At 35.7% G+C, this 26,515-nt stretch overlaps 1 protein-coding gene across 1 annotated transcript in view; it reads right to left on the bottom strand.

Annotated features, from left to right (window-relative positions):
- LOC137766010 (multidrug resistance-associated protein 1-like) overlaps positions 1-26,515 on the bottom strand; it is an 81,629-nt gene that overhangs the window by 16,064 nt on the left and 39,050 nt on the right. The window contains exons 11-18 of the mRNA XM_068545717.1: positions 26,404-26,470; positions 25,886-26,012; positions 21,903-22,079; positions 18,592-18,759; positions 17,249-17,411; positions 13,368-13,443; positions 6,608-6,668; positions 5,936-6,155 (exon numbers count right to left, since the gene is read on the bottom strand). Of these exons, the coding sequence (XP_068401818.1) occupies positions 5,936-6,155; positions 6,608-6,668; positions 13,368-13,443; positions 17,249-17,411; positions 18,592-18,759; positions 21,903-22,079; positions 25,886-26,012; positions 26,404-26,470 (1,059 nt within the window). The remainder of the gene's footprint in view (positions 1-5,935; positions 6,156-6,607; positions 6,669-13,367; positions 13,444-17,248; positions 17,412-18,591; positions 18,760-21,902; positions 22,080-25,885; positions 26,013-26,403; positions 26,471-26,515) is intronic.

The raw sequence follows: 26,515 nt of genomic DNA, 5'->3' as shown, positions 1-26,515 counted from the left end.
CACAAATTGTTATCAATGACATGTTAACAGCTTAAACTCTAAATTTTAACTCTCAAAAGATTGCTTGCAATAGCATTTATTTTTAATGGAAAACTCAAATATCAAACTTAAAAATGTATCACTGTGGACCAAACTAAGTATAAATGCATATGGTGCATGGAAAATAAATACAGACACTCTGGTGCATTATCAGAGCAGGGCTCTCCTTATTCATGAACATAGGTTCTAGAGAAATGCTCTAAAGATAAGAGATCAACCGGGTTGACAGAATTTTAGCAACCTATTAACTATATGATGTCCTGAAAGACAATGTGGTAGTCACTTGTATTGCTAGACAAATAATTTCAGTTCTCCTAGCTTCTAGGTCCATGGTAGAATTGCACTTTCTGACCTCCTTGTGATTGATGGAATCAAATGAATAGTTTTGAACAGTAAGTTGAGATACTGCACATGATACTTCCAGGTTAGAGCATTTTGGTGTCAGACCTGCTAAAGCTCCTATTCCCTTTGCACAGTGCCTGCCAACATTTAAAATAGTGATTGGATTGCTTCTTCAACTTGGGACCTAGAATCAGAAGAGTCCCTTTCCTGACCTACAGTGGACAAGTGGTATGGGTCATGAATAAACTATTTTTGGTCTGTCAAGCTATTACGATTCGGTTGGTGAGAAGGTTCTTGAAAAAACTAAAAAGTTAGAAAATATAAATAATAAACATGTAGCTTTAGTGGAAGAGGTTAAAAAATAGTTAATAGCATCTATTGACTATTGTTAGCTGTGTTTGGCAAAAATATAACAAGAAAGAGACAAGCTCAGAAAAGAACTATCCAGGTGTGTAAGAAGAAATGAAAGGACAAAGAATCCCCAAACTGGGGAACTTGTAGGTGTGGAGGAAGAAATGCTTGGTTACACTGATTGATTGGTTCAAGGGTGGATATGCGACTCAAATTGTTTCAAGGAGAGTAATTTCATGGATTTCTATGGAAAGAAGTTCTTTGAAAGAGAACATTTTCATCACCATGTGAAGCCTGAGAATGGCTCAGGAAAAGAGGAAAACGAGCAGAACTGAGAAAGCATGGTGGACACTTCGTTTGAGCCCCTGGATCAAGTGTGTTTAAAAACTTGTGCCTGGACTTTTCCATTTGAGGCATCAATAAATTTCCATGTTATTTAAGCCATTTGCTCTTGAGTCTTCTGGGATACATAATTGCACCACTGATCTCTACTATACAAAATTGTTAGTAAAAGTGTGTTGCCAACATGATTCTTGTTCCATTGTAGGTAAAATGTCTAAAACAAAACAAAACAAAAATAGTTAACCCTGACCACTTCAAATTCTTTTAGCTAGTTCCTTTATATTTTAAATAACATCACACACTGCCCTTTAATAATTTCTTACTCTTAAATACTTTCTATTATTTTCTTACCTCACTCCCCCATACTTCCTTCTAGCCCTTCCAAAAATAGGTTGTTGCCCTTTTGTTCCCAAATATTCCGTGTTTACATTGCTACTAAACATAATATTCATGAAGTTCACTAAATTTATAATGCTTGTACCACTATTTTTCTATGCAACAAGCACTAATCTATTCCCAAACAATTCAATAGTCAGCAAATCTCTTTGGAATATATTTAAACTCAGCAGATAGTCTATTATTTCTTTCATCCTATTTCACCCCCTCGTCCTGCAACATAAACTACTCTCTTGGAACCCTCTGTATTTCTGCTGTAAACTGGAAATTTTTGTGGGAACAGGCTTTAGTATTCTTCAGTTACAGAAAATGTTGTTAAATATTATGCATTTGATAATTTCCATCTGCATTTCTGTGTCTTATTATATGGATATTGAACATCTTGGATTATTCCTCTAATTTTTCCTTATTTATCATTTGCCATCTATGTTTTTGATGTTGTACATCTGGGACAATTTCTTCTGATTTATCTTCTCACACTTGTACAATCTTTTTAAATTCTTTAAATTTTTTAAGAACTTTCTTGTTCTTAGATTGAACTTATTTAAGCACATTCTGCACTTGCTTTGCTTCTGCTTTTGAATATCTGAAGATACTAATTTTAAGCTTCTCTTATATATCAAATATGACTATTTTACTTCTGGGCTCCACTGCTCTATTTGTTGGCTCTTATCTATACTGCTCACTTGATTAAAATGCATGACCATCCATCATTATCAGTTACAACATGCAAGATTAAGACATGGTTAATTAAGAGGTACCTGGTGTGGCTTTCTTCTGCCAGTGTACACATTAATTTCCCCCAATCTCCTCTGAATGGAAATTCCACTTAAGTGGGTGTGACACTGGAAGTCTCATATGGTGATCTAGACATGTAGGCTGGAACTTCTCCAAGCCACATAAGGAGGCTTTCTTCTATGTATGTCACACACACTAGTAACCCTAATTTCCTTTTTAAACATCAGCTTCCTAGTTTTCACTGTACTACTTCTGTGCCAGATAGTAACATGTGAACAATGCTCTAGTGAATCACTTTGATTATTTCGACACTACTCAATCCTACTCTCTGTACTTCAGTTCCTCCACAGCTAGACTGAACCGCTCCCTATTCTTTTACAGCTTCATCTAGTATCTGTTCCTGGTTACAGGTTCTTCTACCCTTGATTATCAGTATAATTGCTTATGTAGACATTTATCACTCTGAAATCCCCTGAACCCTTTATTTTTATATTTGTCCACTGTCATTTCAGTGGAATTTTGTGAGGTAAGTAAAGTAAATGATCCACTCACTCATCTTAGACTGGTGTACTCCTTAAACATTTCACTTTGAAAATAAGGCGCCTATATTTTACACTTTGGGTTGGAAAAGGAAGTTCCTAACAAGGGGGCATAAAACACAATAGATTAGGGATGTTCAGAGTGTCCTAGAGATTCTAAAGGAAATAACTGGGAACCAGGAATAAAATGTTCAGGGCTATTTCTTTTTCAGAAGATAAGGTAAGATCTTTATTATTGTTACAAAATATAGATGCAATGTTTTCTGCTTCAGTACTCCAGTTTTCTTTGAATGTTAGCCCTCTATATTATTCATAGCCTCTCGTATTAACATGTGAAAGTGCTATTAATGTTTTAAAGCTCAAAAAATAATGGGAGCTTTGATGATATCAGTGAATACAGCCTGCTCTTGATTGAACCAGGTTCCATAGGACACAGCTGCGGACTACTAAAAATATCAGAAATTATATATTTTCATTTCTTAAGAAATAATTTAAAATTTATAATAATTTATAATTGTATTTAATAATAAGTCAAAAATTTAAATATTTTTAAATGTAAAAAACGAAAATCCAATCAGGAAAAAATCTTTTTGATTAAACTCTGCATAATCTTTTACCTTTACTACAAAATACTTTCTATACCTACTGATAATTAATTAAAAGTAAGACTTTACACAAGTAAAATTTTGAACACTAAACTTGCATATCTTGTCTAGTATAGGAAAAACAGTATTTGCTCACTTAAAATATTCTCCAAAGTATACTGAATCTCCCTTAAAACTGTAACATGAGCTCACTGGATTGGTAAGAGTTTAACCCTCCTATATATGTGTGACAGACATAGATATAGAGATGTATATGGGACATTTCTTTTGCTGCTCAGCATTCTAGATCTCTATATCTATTTTTTCCTCGAATTGCAAACCACAAGCCAAAAAACTTGATTCGGTGACTCAAAACCAAACACATTCTAAGTCCTTGTATCTCATTTTAGTTGTTAACGTAACAATTCTTTCCTCAACGAATGTTGTTAACAGAATGACAAAACAAACATAAATTTGTCTCACAATATTTGCTTACTTTCTGATGGAGATAATTATAAGAAGTACTATGGTCACACAATAAAAATAAGATAGGAGAGGAGAAAACAGAAGCAAGGCCCTAAATCACAAATTTTTAAATGTTATCTTCATTTTCTGTTACCAAAAGTATGCATCTCTGTTTTCCCTTATGCATATCCCTAGATAGCAAGACTTCCACGTAGATGGCTTTGTTATTTCTTATTTGAATTTATCACTCTCCTTCACTTTGTCTTCCTTTCTTCTTATAAACACATCAAAAATTGTCTATTTAAAAAATCTTCCCTTGGGTTTCCCTGGTGGCGCAGTGGTTAAGAATCCGCTTGCCAATACAGGAGACACGGATTCGAGCCCTGGTCCGGGAAGATCCCACATGCCGTGGAGCGGCTGAGCCCGTGCGCCACAGCTACTGAGCCCGCGCTCTAGAGCCCGCGAGCCACGACTGCTGAGCCCGCGTGCCACAGCTACCAAAGCCCTTGTGCCTAAAGGCCGTGCCCCAGAAGAAGAGAAGCCATCACAATGAGAAGCCCGCGCACCTCAACAAAGAGTAGCCCCCACTCGCCGCAACTAGAGAAAGCCTGCGCTCAGCAACGAAGACCCAACGCAGCCAAAACGTTAATTAATTAATTCATTAATTCATTAATTAATTTAAAAAAATCTTCCCTTTAATTTTTCTGCACTTTTGAGTACTATACTTTTGAGTATCTTTCTTCTTACTCTTTCATATCACCTAACTTCTTGGAAGGACAATGTGTATCTATTCTGCTACTGGGGAGAAAAAAAAAACAGCAGAAAAATATGTATCCACGCTTCCCATTAAACGTGCTCCAAATTGAATTAATCATTTCTCTGCTCTACCAACTGACTTCCCTCGTCCCTGGTTTCTTTATTTTTGTCTTCATTGTTCTCTCAATTACCCAAACTTCAAAATCATGAGTGATGTTCTCTTCTTACCCACAAATCAGCAATTCTTATATATGTTTTCACTGCAGTGTCTTTCCTATCTGCCCCTTTTTTCCAGTCCCACTGCAGCTCTCTGACCCTTCCTCCATTCATACTTTATTCAAATCTTATTCCATTCCCTACCCATTGGTTAGCACTAGTCTAGATGCTTTGGGTGACAAGGAGATGCATCAGATAAGAGATCTTTTTGTACTAGATTATCTCCCATCTAGACTCCTGAAGATCCTTGATTATTTTTTCCCTACCCACCCCAACTTCTCCCTGGTCTCTGACTTTAGTCCCACCAATAAAAACCCATCTTTTTTCATCACTGAAAATTTATTCTTATTCTGAAAAATAACTCCAAATTCTGTCACTTCTTTTTCCCCAAATTCTCAAAGTTTTCTACTTGCCTTTCCAACTATCATCTCCAAACTACCTTTCCACCTCTAGTTCCCCTACTGTCCTATCAATAACCTAAAGACTACTCAGACTGGCATCCTCACTTATGCCTATATCCCCCTCACCTTCCCCATCCGTCTTTATTCACATCTTTCTCTGCATCTATCAGCTTTTGTCCTCTGTGATCCCTGACAAAATTCCATCCATCTTTTTTGTGTCACCTCAAATGCCAACTATGCCTTGGAAATTACCTTAATCTCTCAACCAAATATGGCTTCCCCCTGCTCTAAATCCTCACAGTGTTTTCTTTTACTACTTTTACACGAATATTGCTTGCAATGTAGTTTTAAGCTTTACTTACAATGCAGTTTTTAAGACTCACTTACTGATCTTCACATCAGTCACAAGCCTCACACATACAGTGGACAGCCATGTATTCAAGACTTCTGAGTCCTGACTGACTTAACATATGAGACTCAGTTTCCTCAGCTGTAAAATGGGGACAATGACACCTTTCTAAATACTTATTGTCAAGATTAAATGAGACAAATTGATAATATTCAGTGTGGGCCATGTAGTTGACACATACAAGGTTTTGTTTACTCTTGCAAATATGGTTAATTAAAAACATAGGCATTTGAATTATCCCAAAGTATTTGAATATTATGACATAGATTTTTAAAAAGTAAAACCATGCCCTACGTTTGCATCTGAATCAATTAGGTTAGAAAGAGAAAAGAAAAGCAGCTAGACTTTTTGTTTAACCTTGCATTAATCCCAATAATCCATAGATGTTAAGTTTATTGCTTCTTATTCGCTTCCATTCTGTGAAATCGTTCATGTGCTTTGCTTCTTTTGCCCAGGCACTAAGCCATAGATTCTGTCCAATTCCCACCAAATTCTGACCCAGGTAAGTGGCCACATTCAGCCACACCCAGAGCCAGCCGAAGGCTTGGAGGTACTTCAGAATGATTGAGAACTTCACCTAAAAGCAAAATTGTTTAAAAAAACATAAGTTACTGTACTTAAAAGTCACACAAGCTAGATTTAAATCCTGCTCTGACATATCCTAAGCTTTATGATCTTGGTCCAAATTACTAACTACTCTAATCCTCAGATTACTCATCTGTAAATTGGAGTAATACTAGTAGCCACCTTATAAGTACAAGCAAAGTTCCCGCACAGTCCTGAGCACTTAAAAATAAAAGTTGAAATAATGTTAGTTACTATCATTAGTAAACCAGAATATACATAGCTAAGTAACATGTAATCCTAATTAAACACCACTATAATGTCCAACTGTTGCATTTAATTCAATTTCTTCAAACTATTATAGAGCAACCTTCCTCAAATTCAATGAAAAATATATGGTATTTATTAATAACATTTATATTTGAGTGGTTAGTAACAAATAACACTAGTTATTCTGGTGCTTACCCCACCAACAGGGACCTTTTCTTTTCTCACTGAGAACTGTTTTCCTTGATCCAATAAGGGCCTGATAAAGCAAGACGATGTACATTTTTTTTTAGGTTTTTAGATCAACTAAACATTTTTTTAAAAGTTATACATTCTCAACCACTTTGTTGCATATTCTTCTGCTTCATTAACAGAGACCTGACTTGCCTTGATAATAACATTGTTCCTTTAATCTTCTGGAAGGGAGATTGTTTATTCTTTTTTACCCCATATATTTTAGGGCCAGGGCATATTGTATGATTTTCTTCACTGCTTCTTCTAGATAATTACCCTTCAAACTTGAGCCAAATCCCTAGACTGTGTAAGCCAATGCCATCTGGCTGTACCATAATCTGTGCCTCCTCATCTACTTGCCTCTTGCCCTATCAGAAGACTAGCATCAGGCTAATTCGTCCCACTTCGTTCTGCCACCATTCTGGGTGATGTCACAGCTGACAAGGACAACTGTATTAAACTCAATCTCTTTTCACCTTCATGACCTTCATACTTCCAGAGTCCTCCATCTGCATTCTACATTGGCCATCAACTTTCATGACCACAAACCATGAATCTTATTACCTGGAACTAATCTACCTTTGAAAACTTGACTCCAATTGTTTCAGTCCCTGGCCATAACATAACCTTTTTCTATTTCTAAATTGTACATTCAGTTACTTTCACTGTATTTGGTTTTTATTCTACCTAGACTCCCAGTTCCCAAATGTAACTTTCTATCATCCTTGCCCTCTAAGATGATTAACGATCCTGGTTTACCTGGGATATTCCTGGTTTTAGCACTGACTGTCCCACATCCGGGAAACTCTCAGCCCCAGGCAAACCTAGGCCCTGTCTCGATTCCTTTTATTATCCAGCCTGTACTCCATGATTACCATGTCATCCAAACTGTGGTGACATTCTGAACTTTAATAGCTTTCCTTCAATTAAATTTCAACATTAAAACTCACAGGTTAGCCTTTGTCACACTTGCTGCCCATCTGTGGAGTGCTGCTTCAAAAGATCATAGAGCCCAGCAAACTGGCTCCACCATAAATCAATATCTTCCTTCCACCCGGGTTTTTATAGTGCCTAGAAATTCTTACATCTCTCTCAGAAGGGACCCACATGTCCTACTTGATGGAGAAAGTCAAAGCAGATAGGGAAGTCAGTCACCACACTTCTACTTTTATCTGCATCTCCACCCAGCCTTTTCTAATCCTCTTCTGTAAAAAACAAAGGTAGTTTTCTCCTCAGATCTAAGGATAACCTTATGAGCTGAATCCCATTCTTCCCCATTTTCTCAAAATACATTTATTAAATATAGCGTTTCCACACTTTCCTGTCGATGACACACTTGACAGTGTTTTTTAAAAATGCAGATTATAAGATTTCCCCTCTAGAAATCTGTCTTTTAAACAAATGATGCAAGGGATTCTTAGCTTAAGGCAAATCTAGGAGACCCCAAATTGTTTCCTCTCTTTTCTAATTTTCACCTTCTTCCTTTCTAGCGACTCCTTCCCTTCAGCCCACAGAGAACTCCACATTTTTCTCATCTTATAATTAATACCATCACCACAGAAATGATTCCACCCTCAACTCTATGTTCAGTTACTATCCTACTTCTTGCCTTCTTTCTGTAGCCAAACATTTTTCTGCCAAACCACCTTTTTCTCCTCGAACTTTCTGGCACCTGGCTGAAACGGTTTCCATCAACGGGGCCTTGATAAAATAAGTACAATACTTAATTGCCGTATTCATGGGATACTTTAAAAATTATTTCACTTAAATTCTCCACAGCATTTAACATCATTGACCGTTGCTTTGTTGTAGAGACATTTCCTTTTACTTCCCTACCATCACACATTTGTGTTTTCTCCCGCCTCTCTGGGCCTCCATTAGTTTCCATCTTCCTTTAACGTTTATATTTCCTGAGGCTCAGTTCTAGTCATTATTTCCTTTCTATGCTCCACACTCTTTTCTGAGCGCTCTCATCCATTCCCGGTTTCAACAACCTTCGTCTTTGTGGGTGACTCTCACATGGATTTCTCAAGTCCATACCTCTTCCTTGAGCTCCAGATCCATACGGTAAAAAACCTACTTGCCACCTACTTCGTCTCTGCTTGATTATCTCAAACGCGCCCTACACGAAACCAGTTATTTCCTACCTCCTCAAAAGCTTTCTCTGGCCACGACACTTCCTCTGTCTCAACCTTGACACATTTCCAACCAATCACCAAGTAGCTGTCAATTCCTCTGGAATTGTGTTACTGAAGAAATATTTGGAAAATACAGAATGGCACGAAGAGGAGCAAAGACAACAGAGGAGAGAGAAGAGAGACAACAGACGAGGAAGACAAGCAGAAGCAAAATACTCATAATGCTATATTCCAGAGATAGTTGGTGCTAACACGCTGGAGAGGATTGCTATAGTCTTTTCTCTATATGTGTGGTATCATAATTCAAATGTTGCTCTATAACCAGTCTTAATTTTTTAAAAAATTTACCCATGGTCTTTGTAACTCAGTATATAATGAACCTCAAATATTATTCTATTACAGCTTTATATTTTGTCATATGGCAACATAATATTTTATCATTTTACTATATTAAGACTTATTTAACAAAATCAAATTTTATACTGGTTGCAGATTTTTCCTGCTTTAATTATTGCTGTAATGATAATTCTCTTTACACATCTCTCATGGTCCCTTGTAGGGACATAGGAGCATGAGATATGCTACATTCTAAGTCATTTGATATATCTAATATCAAACTGACCTCTAGAAATTCTAAACTGAGGTACATGCCCCCATTTCTCCACGTTTCCCATTTTGTTTACCAGAATAAGACATGGCTATTTGATCAGTCCAGTAGTTCTTCCCTTTCCGTCTCTGGCACTAGTGTCAAGAAACATTCTGTGGGAGGTTGCAGTACATGCATGCCCTTTGTAGGATCAGCTTTACCATCAGGAAAAGATACACTATTTAACAGACACTTTCATTGGAATAGCTCCTGGTATATGATTTGGGTTAATTACTGTCATCATCCTTCAAGCCCTTGGCATGGCTTCTGTTTGGATAAGCAAATTTAGCATTGGTGTCAAGCCAAAAAATTAATTCTTAATGTAGCTGGATATAAAATGCTATGAACCCAACTGTTAAAAGGGAATTAAAGCATCCTAATTAGACATAACTAACAAAGACCAATAATTTACTGGCCACTACACAGGAGGGTACTGTTTTTCCAAACTACAAAGTTAATTATCCTTTTTCCACAAAAGTACTGCATTTGGTCCTGGGCACTTTGTTGTGAATAACAGGTTTTATTTGAATTTTAAAAGAGCAAATTTTTTTATGCTGGTAGAGAAGTTTTAAAAATGAGTCTTGCTCTGTCCTTCAGAAACCCTTGGGAAAGTTGGCATAATACCTGTCTGCATATTTTTGTATAAAATATATAAAATTAACATACTGAAACCGTTATCCCTGAACTGAGCATACAGTTGCAAAGTATAGAGTATGTATGGGAGTATTAAAGTGATTAATAGAGTCTGACATGAAAGCCAGAAGGGGGGGCAGTCTAGATACTAAAATAGCATTTCCAGTTTATTTTGGTCAGGGAAGATAGTAATAAATATTTAAGGAAATAAAATAATATATACCATATAAATTTAATCCAAAAAATGAAAAACAAAATATTGAAACAGTTCAACTTATTTTAGTCCCTATTTGAAAACAAAACTAACATCATAATGTAATTCTAACTCTTAAATTTCAAAGGGAGGGACTCTCAGACATTATTCGGTCCAACTTCCTTTCCACCTCCCTCTTGATGGGTAGTTTCCCTGTGAACCCTTCCATGAGGAAGATTCATTGTTCTATCTCAGTACATCCCACTGTGGAGAGTCTCCATTGTAAAGTTCTTGTCTGTTTGTATCTTCCAATCTCTAGTCTATCTTATTCTGCATAAATTGGAAATAATTGGGTAAGGTTAAAAAAAATTAGGTTGAAAGTCAGGAAAATTTTCTCCATGTAATGTTATCTTACCAAATAGTAAAGCAGATAAAAAAAAGATGAAAGCTAGACTAGGAATAGTATAGAAAGTAATAAACTAGGAAATACATGGAAGTAGGCAAAGATGCACATATTTCAGAGAAATGAAAATAGGTCTCTGACCTCTTAAACAAAAGATAAAAATGATATAATTGCCATGCATAAAAACAAGAAAAGATTGGTATGCGGGGATTCATGGACCTCCAGTAACATTTTTATCACAGTCATTAAAAAGTAAGTTTGACGCTGGGTTCTGTTGACATGAATGTGCCATAGTAGAATTGAGGTGATCTTTTTGATGTACTCTACTGAAGAATTAAGTTTCAGCATGCTGGCTTCTGTTTGAGCCACCAGAACTTGAGAAATGTTTAGAAACCAGTTCTGTAAACAAACGTTTATAGGGATTCGGGTTCTTTTTTCAAGGAGAGATTTTGTAAAAGTGGTTCACAAAAACTTTAAGAGGTTCAGTTTGGATATGACTAACCGTGACTTATAAATAGAAAAAATGATTTATTACAGAGGAAAGGGTATGATTATGTTTATAACAATACTTATTGATTTTTAAGATTTAAGCCTTAAAGCAAGCTACTTATTGAGTGTATGGTGACTCTATACACAGGTGAAAACTCTCTTTATAATTTAGAGATTCGAAGATCCCACAGCCCAGAAATTTCAAAGTCTGTTTCAGTGTTTTTTTTGCTTTTCTTGGACATCCTTAAAAACTGACACTCATTTAAATGAAACTTATTGTTATAATGGTAAGAAAAATAAAATAAAATATATGATGGATTAAAAGTTCCTTGAGTGTGCTTTCTGTCTCTAGTTATTCATCCATTCAAAATACTTACTGAACACATGCTATTCAGTGTTTAGTTGAAATGTGTTATGTAGATGGCAATAGAAGAGTGAACAAAAAGACAAAAATTCCTGCTCTTATAAAGCTTATAACCTAGAGGTAAGAGAAAGACAAAATAAAAGTAAGTAAGTATATTTTCCAGTATGCTGATAATTAGTAAAAATTGTGGGGGAAAAAGCATGGAAGGGGTAAGAAGTATTGTGGTATAAAATAGGGTGGCTAACTAAGTCTTCATTGATGAGGTGACATTTGAGCAGAAGACCTGCAGAAGATGGGCGAGCAAGCCATATGGATATCTGGGAGAAATATGCCCTAAGCAGTGGGATCGGAAAGTGCAAAGGCCCCAGGGGAGGCGCATGCCTAGTCTTCCAGGAACAGCAGAGTCAGCCTTGCTGCAGTAGAAGAGTGACATGAGCTTTAGGAGGTTCTGAGAAAGGTAAACAGGTCCAGGTCCTCCAAGGCTTTATATATAGGTCATTGTGAGGACTCGGGATTTTACTCTGAGATGTGAATCCTTTGGAGATTTGGGGGCAGAAGAATGACCTGATCGGACTCATATTTGTAAAACAAACCACTCTGGATGTTATGCTGCAAACAGACTGTACAGGGCAAGGCTGGTGGCAGGAAGACCTGTAAGAAGACAATTATAATAATTCAGGGGAGAAATGATAGTGATGTGGACAAAGGGAAGCTGTGAAAGTGATGAGTAGTGTTTGAATTCTGGATTCTTGGATATATTTTGAAGATAGAGCCAATGGGATTTGATGATGGATTGGATATGGAGTAAGAGAGAGGTCAAGGGTGATCGCAAGGTATTTTATCTAAGCAACTGGAAGAACAGTGTTGCCATTAGCTAAGAAGATTAGACATCAAAGAGGAGGGTCCAACTCGGGGGTTCAGAGAACAGGTTGGGCTGGGGATATAAACCTGGAGTAAAGGTCATTAAAGTCATGAGACTGGATGACAACACCAAGACAATAAAGAAGAAAAGCAGTCCAAGGTCTTTATGATCCAGAGGAATCATTTAATTTACCTCTTCAGTCAGCTAAACCTGGCATGTACACAAAGCTGCAAGCTGCAACATCCACATCGTCACACAACCACAGGAATATCCAACCCTTTCAAAAAAAATAATAAATTCAAGGCCCATTCTTTTACTCAAGGTCAAAACTACAAAATTCTGAGCTATTGGATCCTGAAGTATTTGCTTCTCTCTAATCCATTCCAATTCTCCATTTTAGCAACTTTGACCAGTGGCAGCTCCCTAGAATTCTAGCCACTTACTTTTTAAACCACTTTTTGCTATTATTCCTTTTTTTTTTTTTTTTTTTTGGCTCCTCTTTGCAACTGTTGGAGTATTAAGGCAAATAACTGATTAGGTTAATTTGCTTCGATCACTGTTCATTTTAGTTACTTACAAAAATGAAAAAGAAGTATAATATAACAATCCAATCAGGGTCAAAGTTTTATTATTTTTATTTCTCTCTTCCTTTCCCTTACCATTCTTTTCCTCCCTCCTTCCCTTCCTTCCTCTTATTTTTCTAAACAGATTCATTTGGGGTATATCTTTAGCTCACACACACACAAATCCGAGTAGATTTCTTCTAGTGCTAGAAATTACTGAGAGTTACTATGTGTCCCAAATTAAGTCACATACATCTCACTTAAAAACTTAGATACAACCATGTAACTTATAGTATAAAATTTGGAAACCACTAAGTACATTTTGTATCCATCATAATGTACAGATCATTTTTATAGCATGCATTTTAAATGCTAAAAAATGTAATTAATTAGTCCATAATCCCTATGAGCCTGGTATTACCCTAATACTCACCTATCATTTTGCTCCAGGATTTGTTCTTTCAGTACAGTTCTGGAGTTGATTACACTGACTCGCTTTAAAGCATGAGCTGCAGAAGAAGATGGTGAGTGCTTTTATATCCATAAAAGCAAACAATGCACAAAATAGAGAGAAATATGATGAAAGATTATACAAGTTAGAGAATTTTTTGTGTTCTGGATCCATAGGTATACTGGGAGCCTTTCATTTTCCCCTTTATTTCCCCTTCACCTAAAATGTTTTGTAATGTCTTGATAAAACTAAGATTCCATAATGAAAAAGCCTACAGAGAAGTTCTTTCTTAGAGATTAGAGAGGAGTGCTAACTTGTTTTGGATCTTCCACAGAAGGTTTAAGTATTTGCCCAAGAGGAACATGACTCCAGTCTTTAAAAAAAAAATGCAATATCATCAAGTCTTACAGACAAATGTTATTATTGTGAAAAGTATTAAGAGCATGCAATGGTAATCCCCGAATCTCTGTCATGTTCTTACTAATGTCACTAATAATAGCTTCCTACATGGCAGGCAATGTTCTAAATACTTTACATATTTTAACTCTTATGTTTCAAAACTACCCCTGTGAGGAAGATGCTACGATTATCCTTATTTTACAGATAAAAAGCACAGAGAAGTAAAGCAGGTAGCATTAATCAAAGTCACACATCTAGAACTACAAGACTGAGGTTCAAGTTACTGTTAGTGAATTCGATGGGAAACATCTCAGAGCTAGGCAGATTTTTGTCTTTTCCCACAGTGTAATACTTAACCTCCTTGAATTTCAGACTTCTTATCTTTAAAAAGAAGGAAGTGGACTTGGAGATTTCTAAGGTCTCTTATATGAGCTCTATGTTTTCTTATTTCTAGAAGTAAACATCTGGTCCTTAAAGGAAGCCTCTGATTTACATCAACTACCTCTAAGAAACATGGGATTCCATGTCTCACAGAATTAAAATTCAATTTGGGGATGTTTCATCCTCTCCTGTCTAAGGCACATTTTCATCTTTATAGCTGATAATAATAATGTTTACATTTATATATTTATAATTTATAGAATGTGTTCACATACATTATACAATTTGAGTGCCAAAATGAGCTGATAAGATAAAGAGAACAGGTAAGTTTACCCATATCTTGCAGGGAAAAGTAAAACTCAGATAGGATAAGTGACTTGCCTGAAACCCAAAGTTGTCAAAGAGACAGAGAGGGAGAGAGAGAGGAAAAGAGGAAGACAGAGAGATGGAGAGAGCAAGAGCGAGCTGAGACCTACACTCAGTTTGATTGGCCTCTGGCATAAAACAGAGGCAGTGATGGATTCAAATTTTGCAACTTACAATCTATCTTAACTTGGGCAAGATGTATATCCTCTTTGCCCTGCGAGTTCCTCTGGGGAATGCGGTAGTCCTAGGTGAGGTGGTCAAGGTCCTTGCTGGGTTTTCTCCCACCCCAGCTCCACTCTTCACCATGTCTGTAGCCACCTCAGCTACATGTCCAGACTCTGTTAACCCTCCTCCAAGAATAAAAACATCCTTTATCCAAGGAGTAGTGAATGCCAGTAGAGCAGTCGACCCTTAAGAGGATAGAACTAAAGGATGAGAGCCCAGGTCCTTGGAGCAAATTTATGTCATATGGGCAGAGAACTCTGGGACTCCAAGTACCTGGAGTGGTCAAGGAGTGGGGGGATGGAAAGAGGACCCCCGATGGGCACAATCCCTAGGCCTTGGCCAGAGAGCCAGCCAGGGAAGGCAGAGCGGAGACGTAGTACAGGACTGGGTCAAATTGGCCCAGGTCTAAGGGCAATACTGCAGAAATGTGACTAAATGTAACCAGGTTTGACGTTGTTGTTTGGGGGATGTTTTATATCAATTTTATATCAGTTAATCTATTTTTGTTCTGCTCTGTGTGGCCACTAATAAAATTATAATATATATGGCTGACTTTTTACAAATATCTATCTAGTATTAACATGAGTAATTTTATGCCTGCTTTTAAAAAGACTTTATATATTTTTTACTCAGCATCCAAATAAATCAGAATCCCAGAAATATTCATTGCAAAAAGCATATTCTATTTCTAGTACAAAAATGATTTCTACTCACCACCTTTATGAATTTTAACAGAAAAGACACAATACTGAAGTAATTAGAAGAAAGTTCAGTTTACATTTTCCTAAATCTGTCATATTTCTGTTGCTGAGATCGTAACATCTATTAATGTCAGCTCAACTTCAGGATGTTTTCCACTTGTTACCACAGAGGACTGGTGTACATGAGATATATCAATGGAGGGAGGTATGATATTTGTTTCCAAAACTGGAGACTTAAACAAGAGCAAATTCCACAACTTTCAAAATTGTGTTCCATATTTTATGGTAGATTAAATATTGAACTTAAAACTTACACATTGCCTGCTTTCAGAGCTATATTTTCCAAAGTAATACAACTTATATTTCATGTTGCCTTTAAAATAAATAGCAAAAAATATATACTGGCTCGTAGCATTACAAATCATCCCATTAACTCTGAGGAGACACACTTTTGGTAGAAAAAATGGAGGCAGATTCATCTGTTTAACAAACAGCTACTGAGTACCTGTTATTTGCCTAACATGAGGCTACCTAAGTGCTGGGGATAGAGAAAATGACAGACCACATCCTCATTGCAGCCCTCAGAGACACTCATAGATATATCTTTCCTACACACTAAATATAAATTATTACTTAGCCTGACCAAATAGGCAAGGGCTCATTTCCAAAACTTCTAGCCATTAAGAAAAGACAAGGTGCTTCTTTTATTAAGAATGATCACAGCCACCTGACAATGGATCAGGTATTTCTGAATGCATCTACATATAGAATGTTTAAATTTGAGAAAGGAGTATAAACAAGGAATAAAAAAAATAGTAGTGCATACCTAATGTGTATTAGCTTAGAGAAACACATCAGCAAAATGGCTCTGCTTTTTGATTTCATGGCATTAAAATATTAAATTGCACTGATCTTGTTATAAACTGGTTTCATATCTTTCTGACTTTTATATCCAGGTAAACTGTAAAGTGAATGAATAGATACCAGTTCATGTAGGAAATACTAAAAATAACTCTATATGTCTTCTTTTAGCCTGCAATTATGAAATAGTTCACTGGTTTTACAGCCGTCTCTCAGTGGTGTTCTGGAAAGGTATAGAACAAGGATCATGATGGTGGTACACATGAGAAAACATCTACAGCTGGAAAAAGATAATGGTACATCCAACTTTCAGAGTTGGAAAATGACTGATCTCTGGAAAATTAAACTAATACTAGATTTCAAACATCCTTATGTCCTAATTAGATAAAGATCAAACCACTTCATTTACACAAATATCTATGAATCTTAATTTAAAACACTAGGACTATAGTAACAAAAATTAGTAGTAAATAAACTCAGTTATTATTTTGTAAAAGTTAGACAAATATCATTCTCCTTTGTCATTCTTCAGATTTTCTTTTCTTTTGTTTCTCTCCCACAACATGCAGTAGTATGTTTTAAATATTTATTATTTATTTGACATGGACTTAATTTCAAAGAAAGTAGAACGTTTAGACCCATTATATTCTAAACCTGCAACAGAGCTTATAAATCATCTAATCTCTTATTTCATAAATGAACAAACTGACCCTGGGGCATAACATTTTGCTTAAAAATCATAAACAAGGTTGATTTTTAGCTGATGTGTCCCAACGTATTTGTTTCTTTTCTAGAGAAAGGAAGACACCCAGTTCCTGACTTAAGTAGCATGAATGAAGAAAAATGCATAGTAAGAAATCAGGCAATTAGTGGGCTTTCAAAATGGGTAAGCACACTGTATCTTAGGTTTATTTTTCACTGTGTCCTCACCTTTTCCTTGTTCACTGAAGGCCTGAAGCAAATTCGTGAGATTTTTGGTTTTAGACAGAAGTTCCTGGTATGTTCCCATTTGTGCTACTCTGCCACTTTCCATTACAACAATAAGATCCATCAGGGGTAGAAGTGTGAGGTTGTGTGTCACTAAAATTCGAGTCTGCAAAAGAGTATTTTATTCCCTGGGTTACAAAAGATGGCAAAAATAAGCCATTTTAAAGAGAGCTGCAACCATTATTTTTTGTCTTTACTATTTTAGAGTATAATTCTTGGTAGGTGCCAGTTTAAGGCAGCATATATAAATATATTTCACAATGAATGATGATGCACTGCTAGACAAAAAAAAAAAAAGTAAGAAAAAGTCAGCAAATGTTTTTAACCCATTAGTTCAGGTATTCTTCATTCATTAAAAATGAATCAAATTTACAGCAAATTAAAAACAATCTTATAACTGTCATTCTTGCTTCCTTTTTCTAAGGTCCCATAGCATTACAAAAACATGTTTGATTCAAGTCTTTATTTTTAAATCTTTCCATATTATTGTATACATATACATAAAATTGAATGAGAAGATTTATCTTGGTTTCATTTCAATAAGTAAAGACATCTGTCTATTCTTTACTTAAATATCTATTTTATTATTTTATACATTTATTTAATTTTTCCAGAATTCTCTATATTAATAAATCTGTAAACACATATTGTGAATGGATGAGTGTGATTTTGTGGTCAGACAGGCTTTTAAAAATCTCTGTGGCTCTTAAATTAAGCAAGCTACATCAAGTCATTATAAGCCCTGAGTTTCTTCATGTATAAAATAGGAATAATGATAATGCCTATCTCAGAGACTTGCTATAAGAACTAAATGAACTAATTTAGTGTCAAACATAGTATGCACTTGGTAAATATTAATTCCTTTCTTCTTGGTTCCTTCACAAAACAACTGAATTGTTATGAATGCTAGATTAATAATACCAAATTTTAAGTAATAAATAATAAAGTAATACTATTTTTTATAAAAGTACTATGCATCAAAATACCACTTTTCAAAAAAAGTCACCTAAGCTAAAAACAACTCATTTTGGCATGTAAACCACCTTCGAATATGCTATTAGTCAATGAGGTAATAATCACATAAGTTGTGGTCAGAGTAAACTTGTAAAAAATTTTAAAACATTCACTAAAGTGTGTCTGTAAAAGAGCAATGTAACATCTCATTCTTTATGTGAAATTTAACTACTCTGCTTCAACAAATAAACAAAATATTAGAATTTTGGGCACAATGCTACATAGATTATCCTCTCCTTCCCTCACTAAAGCAAAAGTGATGTTATGGCTACCTTGTTTTTCAACATGCCGGACGACCCAATCACCTTTTCAAAAAGTTGCTTTCCAACATGAACATCAACTGCAGACAAGGGATCATCCAGGAGGTAGATGTCTGCCCCACTATAGACAGCTCTGGCCAGACTGACTCGATGCCTCTGACCCCCACTTATATTCACACCCTGAAAATGAAGCAGGAGAAAAAAGAACAAAACAAAACCAGAGGGAAAATGTGTAAATCTCAAAGCACATAGAGTTATGTCCAAATTCTCTTCTGTAGCAGGGATAGGTAATAATTCAGGGTTAACACTCCAACCTTTCTTTATCCTAAAATTCCAAAAGCCTCTATTTCCTAGTACCACTAATTTGTGCAAATTAACAGATATATCTGCTTTATCTTAATTGCTTGCTTTCAAAAGTAGATACTAACAGTTATGGAGAAAAGAATTTCCAGTTCCCTAACTCTGAAAAGTTGTGCCTGTGGAACGTTAAAGAAAACTTTTGGCTGCCAGCCGTGTACTGACACTGGTGATCATTTTTAAATTGACACATAGGAGACTGAGAATAATAGCTAAATTACCAAAGCAGCAATCAACTTGTCCTATTTTCTTCTGTAGAAAGATTAGTACAAGTCTTGTTGGCAAAAGTACAACTCTAAGAAGCAAGAATAAGGAATATACATCACTCTGTGTGAGAATTAAAGTCGACATGTACAGCCATGTATGGAGAATTATGGGGCCAGGCCCAATTTACTTGATTTATTTTATATTTAGTGTTTACAGATCTGGTTTAAAAGCTCTCCATGCAGCACAGAACTTAGCCAGTGCCCTATAATTGTAAAATGTCATTGCTTCTTTGCCTTTCTCATCCTCCTACTATTCACAAATATCTCCTATATTCTGGGTGCTGTGCTAGCACTTGGGATTTAAAGATAAATGAAACTGAGCCTCTGTCATGAGGAGGTCACATTTTAGCAGGGGAGCCAGGAGTGAAAAAAATATATACAAAGTAATACAATACGTATATATGTGTGTGTGTGTGTGTGTGTGAGTGTGTGTGTGTGTGTGTGTGTGATTATAACAGCCCCCAACTCATGGGCTTGTCATGAGCATTTACTGAGTGTAAAATATTTAGGACAAAGCCAATACAGAATACAGACACAATCAACATTAGCTATTATCATCCAATCACCCCTCTCTCCAATCCATCCTCTGACTTGTCATCATGTATCTTGTAATTATGTTATCATCTTGCTTAAAAATCTTGTACGCCCATATCACTCTCTTCCCATCATCCATGAGCATCAGCAAATTCCTTAGTAGAAACCTAAGATACTTATATTCTGGTATTAACTCATCTTTCAACCACTCACCCAATGCTGCCTTCTCAAGTGACTGTGACCTACAAGCAGACTAGCCTGCCTTTTCATATCTGGGCAGAGCCTATACACTCTGCTTGGGTGCCCATATCCTCCCTTTTCAACTCAAAAGATACTCACTCTAAGTCCTCTTTGAAATCAATCTTCTATCCAGAGTTCCAAGTAAAGTGATTCATTCCTTCCCTTCTTGTCTTGCAGTGTCCTGTTTACTCACCCATTGCTAGAAATGACAATACCCATGTCAGGGTCTCACCCTCCTGTGAGCTCCTGCCTAGTTTATCCTTGCATTCCCAGCACATAGTGTCCAAATAAATACTGGTAAAGACAATTGATAATATCACTGGCAGATATCCAGTTGATTGCAGTCCCTTGAAGACTGGGTGATTGATAGCTCTTTTGCTCACCCTTATATACCCCATTGCAGAATAAGGGCATATAACAGATTAATAACTATTTGTGTTCAGTGGAAGAATGCCAAAGAAAAAGATGAATAAAAGTGAGGAAAATTCTACATTCATTATCTTGGTTGTCTCATAAACAGCTGTAAACAGATTTCTTTTTGAAATATTCAATTATATGTTTATTTTAAAGTACATCATCAGATTGGGAGAAATTTAATTTAAAAATATAAAAAGCAGAAATTATAAGTAGCAATAACATTTAATGACTATATTAAATCTATACTTCACATTTTGAATTTTTCCCCCTTTAATTTTTTAGTTACATACTTAGCTATTTCATTTTATTAGAGATTGGCTTTATCAACATAATGTTCGATATGTATTAAGAAGTTTGAAGAAGAAGTCACATTTCTGCATAATTCTAGCTATGGTGCCATTTTGCCGAGGGATAGTGAAGATTCCAGAAAAAACACAGAGGTTGCAAAAAAATTAAATCAATTTAACACTTTGAGAAAATACATCTGCAAAGTAACAGGCTATGAATGAAACCAATGTAAGTCTAGTTAAAGATAAAATTTGCCTCATCCTAGGTTTTATTTTTTTAATTTTTATTGAAATATAGTTGATTTACAATGTTGTGTTAGTTTCAGATGTACAGCAAAATGTACACCCTCGATTTTAAATATTTCCCCTTTCTATAGTTTTGTTCTATAGTTTTCAATTTATATAACAAGACAATTAAATAACTTGAAGCTGGGGTAAAAATGCCTAACAATGTGATGCTAACTCTCTTCTCAGAAATTCAAAGCACTAAGGATTATTTACTTATCTTCATAGTACACATGAATCGTAGGCAGAGGCTGCTTTTGCATTCATGTTTAATTAGTGGAGATTTTAGTCATGGGTTGGGGATCATCTCTCGGGCTTCATACTTTGGCTCATGATATCTTGTTTTGTTTTGCTTTATTTTTAACTCCAAACCACTGGGCAGCATAATGACTATTCATTAATGCGATGAAAATAAAATAGAACAAAGAACACGATGCCTGGGAAACAAGTTCCTCTTAAGCAGGCAGGTGTAAGTATGGAACAGGTACATTCAAACAGCATCATCTCAGAGCCTCGCTGGAACCTGGCCTTGGTGCCACCACTGGAGACTGGGGCTCTGTTGCTACTGTCCTAGGCTTGACTTTGTGCACAAGAGCTTCAGCAAGAAACAAAACTATTATTCCCTCATTAGATAGTGAACAGCATTATGCCAGCAACTAAGGCAAAGCATTGATGATCCACTTGGTGGGCTTTCATTCCCCCATTTGGATACTAACAACAGAATTTCCTGCTGATTTTTCATCTGTTTTCCAAATAGTCAATAATAAATAATTATTCGTCCTTAATATGGCCATCTCTTTCATAGGAATTCTACAATGACTTTTTAAAATTATAGTCGTATAGCTCTTCAAGACCTCAGTAAAAAGGCTATAAATATTTTATTAGCACAGCTGAATGGAATGTTATTCCTGCATAAGATAAAATATATTTTCCTTACTCTTTCTCCAATCTCAGTTTGATCTCCATTTGGTAACTGCTCCAAATCGGGAAGGAGAGCACAGGCTTCCAAAACTCGCTCATAAAGCTGCTTCTGCATGACAGAGCCAAAGAGAATGTTTTCTTGCAAAATGCAATTCTGAATCCAAGCCTGCTGGGAAACATAAGCCACAGAGCCCTAAAGAAGAAATAAATAAAAGAAATACTCTTAACAAGGGAAAAGGAGAACTTGCATGCACCACGTTAAAGGAACATATTTAGTCCATGGTTTTGCCTTCTTTAAATTGAATTTAAAAATATTTAGATTATTTCTTAAATGTAAATATATTCTATTTATATTTTAATCTTATATCCTGTTTTAATCTTATGTATTTTTATTAGAGGCCCCTTCAAATGAGTTACTTTGTGCCTTTTATTTACTTTCACTCTAGTGTCTATCAAAGTTACCTGTCTGGTGGGATTTTCTGGAAGCAGACACTGAGTTTATTAGTCAGCTCTACCGACCCTAACAAGGTACCATGAACTGGGTTGCTTAAACAACAGAAATTTCTTTTCTCACAAGTGTGAGATCAAGGTGTTGGCAGGGTTGGCTTCTCCTGAGGCCTGTCTCCTTAGCTTGTAGATGGCTTTCTTCTCCTGAGTCTTCACATGGCCTTCCCTTTGTGTGTGTGTCCTAATTTCTTCTTCTCATAGAGATATCAGCCATATTGGATTAGGGCCCACCCTACTGACCTTATTTTAACTTATTACCTCCTTAAAGACCTTATCTCCAAATACAGTCACATTCTCAGGTACTGTGGGTTAGTACTTCAACATATGAATTTGGGGGGAACACAATTCAGCTCATAACATTGAATTTGGGGTGCAAGTCGTTTATTTGGGATCAATTCTTAGGAAAGAAAAGGAAGAAGGAGGATTGGGTAGAGCAGGAAGTCACACAGCGATCCAGATCCAACAAAGATTTGGTCAACCCTCCAGAGAGCTGTGGAGGTGCAACACCCATCAGAGTCATTCTCTGTTAGGCTGAACTGGCCTGGCCTTTCAGAGTGGGACCCCAGGAGGCCAGCATGAAGGTGCTGATGTACTCCCAAGGCTGGGTGGCAAGCCCTTCCTAGAAGGGGGGGTCTGGGCAGCACATCTCTCTCTTCCACATACTCACTGCTCTTAAATTCATTTTTTGATAATTTTATGTCTTGACATTATTCTTGAATATGACTCTGCTACATAAAATACCCTTTTAACTAGCCCTTGTCTTCTAAAGGACTCCCAGTATTTGAACTAGACTCCCATTTCATCTGCCCCACGGACTCTATCCAAACACTGATTTGAGTATTTTGAATATTATGCACTCTGTAACAATACCACACATTTAAAGCACTTTCTGACGTAGACCTGTGTGTAACTACCAGTCTTTTGATTTCTACCAACTACTTTGAAGATCAAAGATTAACTTTTAATTCCTCCTTGTTGAGCATGTAAGACATAGAATGGCTTTTGAGCCAAAACAATGTAATTCTGATCTGACTTGATCTTGAACACAAAAGTAATTGCTCTTGAATTGCCTCACTTAGTGAATAACCTTTGATTAGAATAGCATATTAAATCTGTCCTCGGGTGATAGAAGTTCTGAATGCTTGATATACATTAGTCAAGATTAGGGGAATAGAGGGTGAAGAACACAGGAGAAAAGATTGCAGAACAGGGAAAAGTGGTATATAATATAAAACAGGAACTAAATACTACATTGAGAGGTGTGGACTTGATGCTCTGGTATGACAGCAGCTGAAAAAAAGTTGATCAATTTTCACAGAGATGTAAATTTTTCCTTTTATTATCATTATAATTATCAGTTGCATCTCACACACAAATGAAAATGTTTTTGTTTCATTTCATTCTTAATAATAAAACTACAATAGAAGTTTTGCTAATTCAAAAATGGGCTCTAAATCTCTGATGTTTTATCAAAGAACACTGAATACTGGATACTCTGCATGAATGATGTGTGATGTAAGCCTTAGAAACTGAGACTAGGGGATCTTAGAATTTGAACATTGGAATGATATGCCTCAAAAAAGTGCTCATGTGAAACCTTGAGAAACAGAAAGATGTAAACAAGATCACCTTATAAATACTAAATGTTAAGTTGGCCATGCCATCATTATGATTATTACTACTAAATTAGATATAATCAGGATGACACATATATTTAGGATTTAAAATGTTTTCAGAAATAATTCAGGGTGTGGTACCTCAAATCCTCCACTGATCCAGACCAACAAGCTTCCTAAAGAACAATGCGGCCAATTACACAGACAGATAATATTGTTTCTCTTTGACAACCCTAGCTTAACATAAACAAAGTATGTCCTCTCTGCTTTATGATTAGTAATAGCAATGTTATGGTTTCTATTATCACCATGAACACTTTCTTAATTACGAATTCTCAAAGGTATCAGAAATAATCTTTAAATCTTACCATGAGTACCCCAACAATCATGATGAAGATAACAATAACCATAAAAATTCATAGGGAGCCAGCTGACTCTATGCCAAGAACTAGTCTAGGTCTTTGCACATTATCTTATTCAATCTACTCCTTAACCTGTCAAGCTTATTATTATCATTTATGCATCAGGTGAAACCTAGACTTGATACTGTTTTTATCTTGATAAACTCCTAATTATTTTTCAAGATTAAATAAAAGGGTACCAACTTTCTGATTATTTTTCTCTTTAAAGCAGAATTTGTTGTTTTTATACTGTTTCATTTTAAAAATCTAATTTAAATACTTGTTGTAATTGACCTTAGTATCTCCCTCACTAGACTATGAACTCTGTAAGAAGAGTAGCATATCCTATTCATGTTTATTTCACTGGTACTAAGTGCTAGGCACATAGTATGTGGTCAATAATTGCTTTGTGAAATTAGCCAAAGAAACTGAACGATAATAAAATCAACATGACAAGCATTATATTTTTAAAGGATACTTACTGGCCTAGGAAAAGTTATAGTCATCTTGATCGACAGACAAATGGCTGATTGTAATCATTAGGAAGAGCATAAGGAGACAAAGATAGGGTACTTAAAGTTAAAAAGTAGCGATATTCATTAAGTGTAATCTTATCAGAAAAAGTCCTAAAAATCATACTTGATTCCAAACTAAGAAATAGCAATGCTGAGAGAGAAATAAATAATCACTAAAGAACTGGAGTCAGGAAAGATATAAAGACATGAGGAAAGATATATTATGAACAAAAAATAAAAAGATTTGGAGTTGATTTTCCTCGAGAGAAAAACTGTGAAGACACTGGTTTCAGATCCATAGAGCTTCTCCATCTTGTCGGATGTGAGAGGAGCGAATAGGTAGTATTTTACCTAAGAGTTAGTTAGGTCTAAGGAAAAACTCATTAGATAGTCTAGTATTTCAAAGAAGAAAAAGCGGATGAAGAACTTCTTGAATTCTTATTCCTACTGACCTTTAAGAATAAAACAAATGGCTTGGAGTAGACCTCTCCTTAGTCCAAAGGCTTAAATTTAAATGTAAGCTATTAATATTATTATTTTCCTGAGGTTTTTCTAGGTCAAAGGTCCTTCTCATGAGCAACTACAAGATTTCTTAGAAATGGAACTGCCGTAATTACTTAGGAAACATTGCAGTGAATGATAATTAGAAACCTAATCAAATTACATTATAAATCACATTCGTTTCTCTATAATTGGTTTCAATTTAGTTAATATCATCAAACAATTACCATAAGCATTCCTAAATGATTTGCTGAAGTACTTGGAGGACAGAATGCTCTTACTAAGCCATCCATAGTTAATCAATTTCTGTGGAAATTTAAATGTTTGTTACAACCTAGAAATGCTCATTAAATACTTGCATCTTCAATTCAATTTGATAAATTCTTATTGACACTAATGATGTGCTGGCTGTAGCCTATTACACTAGGAGATGTGAAAAGAATGCATTGTTGACTTTACCTTTCTTTGGACTACTCCTTTAAGTTTCTCCATTTCCCCTAGAACGGCAGAAAGCAGAGATGATTTTCCAGACCCAACTTGCCCTATAACAGCCACTAAAGCTCCTTCTGGAATCTTTATGTTTAAGCTGCATGACAAGAAAAGGAGAGAGATGACATAAGAAGTTCTTGTTATAATTGTTTTTAATGTATATTCCTAGACAAGTCACTGTATCACTGCACTGGGTATCATCCCTGAAATTGCTGCTATTCACATTGTCCTACATTATTCTACAAAAACACCCAAACTTCCAAAATGCAACAACAAATGCTGCAGAGGAAATAGAGGAAATGAAAAGGGAAAAAAGAGAGTAAAACAACCATAAAAATGAAATGTGCACTGAGAGGTTTAAAAAAAATCTTGTAAATTCCAATAGATTCATCTTCTGCTTAAAAACACTAAAAAATAAAAACATGGAACATTATAGAATTCAATGCTAAAATTTTTTTGTTTTTAATTTTCCCCAAACCATGACTTACTCTTTTAATATTGGAATCCCTGTTTTATCCCAGGAAAAGGAAGCATTTGTAAAACCAATGGCATGATCTAGGAAGAAAAAATAAATACAAATATATCTTAGAATCAATTGTC

The sequence above is a fragment of the Eschrichtius robustus genome, chromosome 6 (assembly GCF_028021215.1).
Source record: "Eschrichtius robustus isolate mEscRob2 chromosome 6, mEscRob2.pri, whole genome shotgun sequence".
Taxonomy (NCBI): Eukaryota; Metazoa; Chordata; class Mammalia; order Artiodactyla; family Eschrichtiidae; genus Eschrichtius; species Eschrichtius robustus.
Note: the sequence above shows the minus strand (reverse complement) of the source record. Positions and strands in the feature narration are given on the sequence as shown.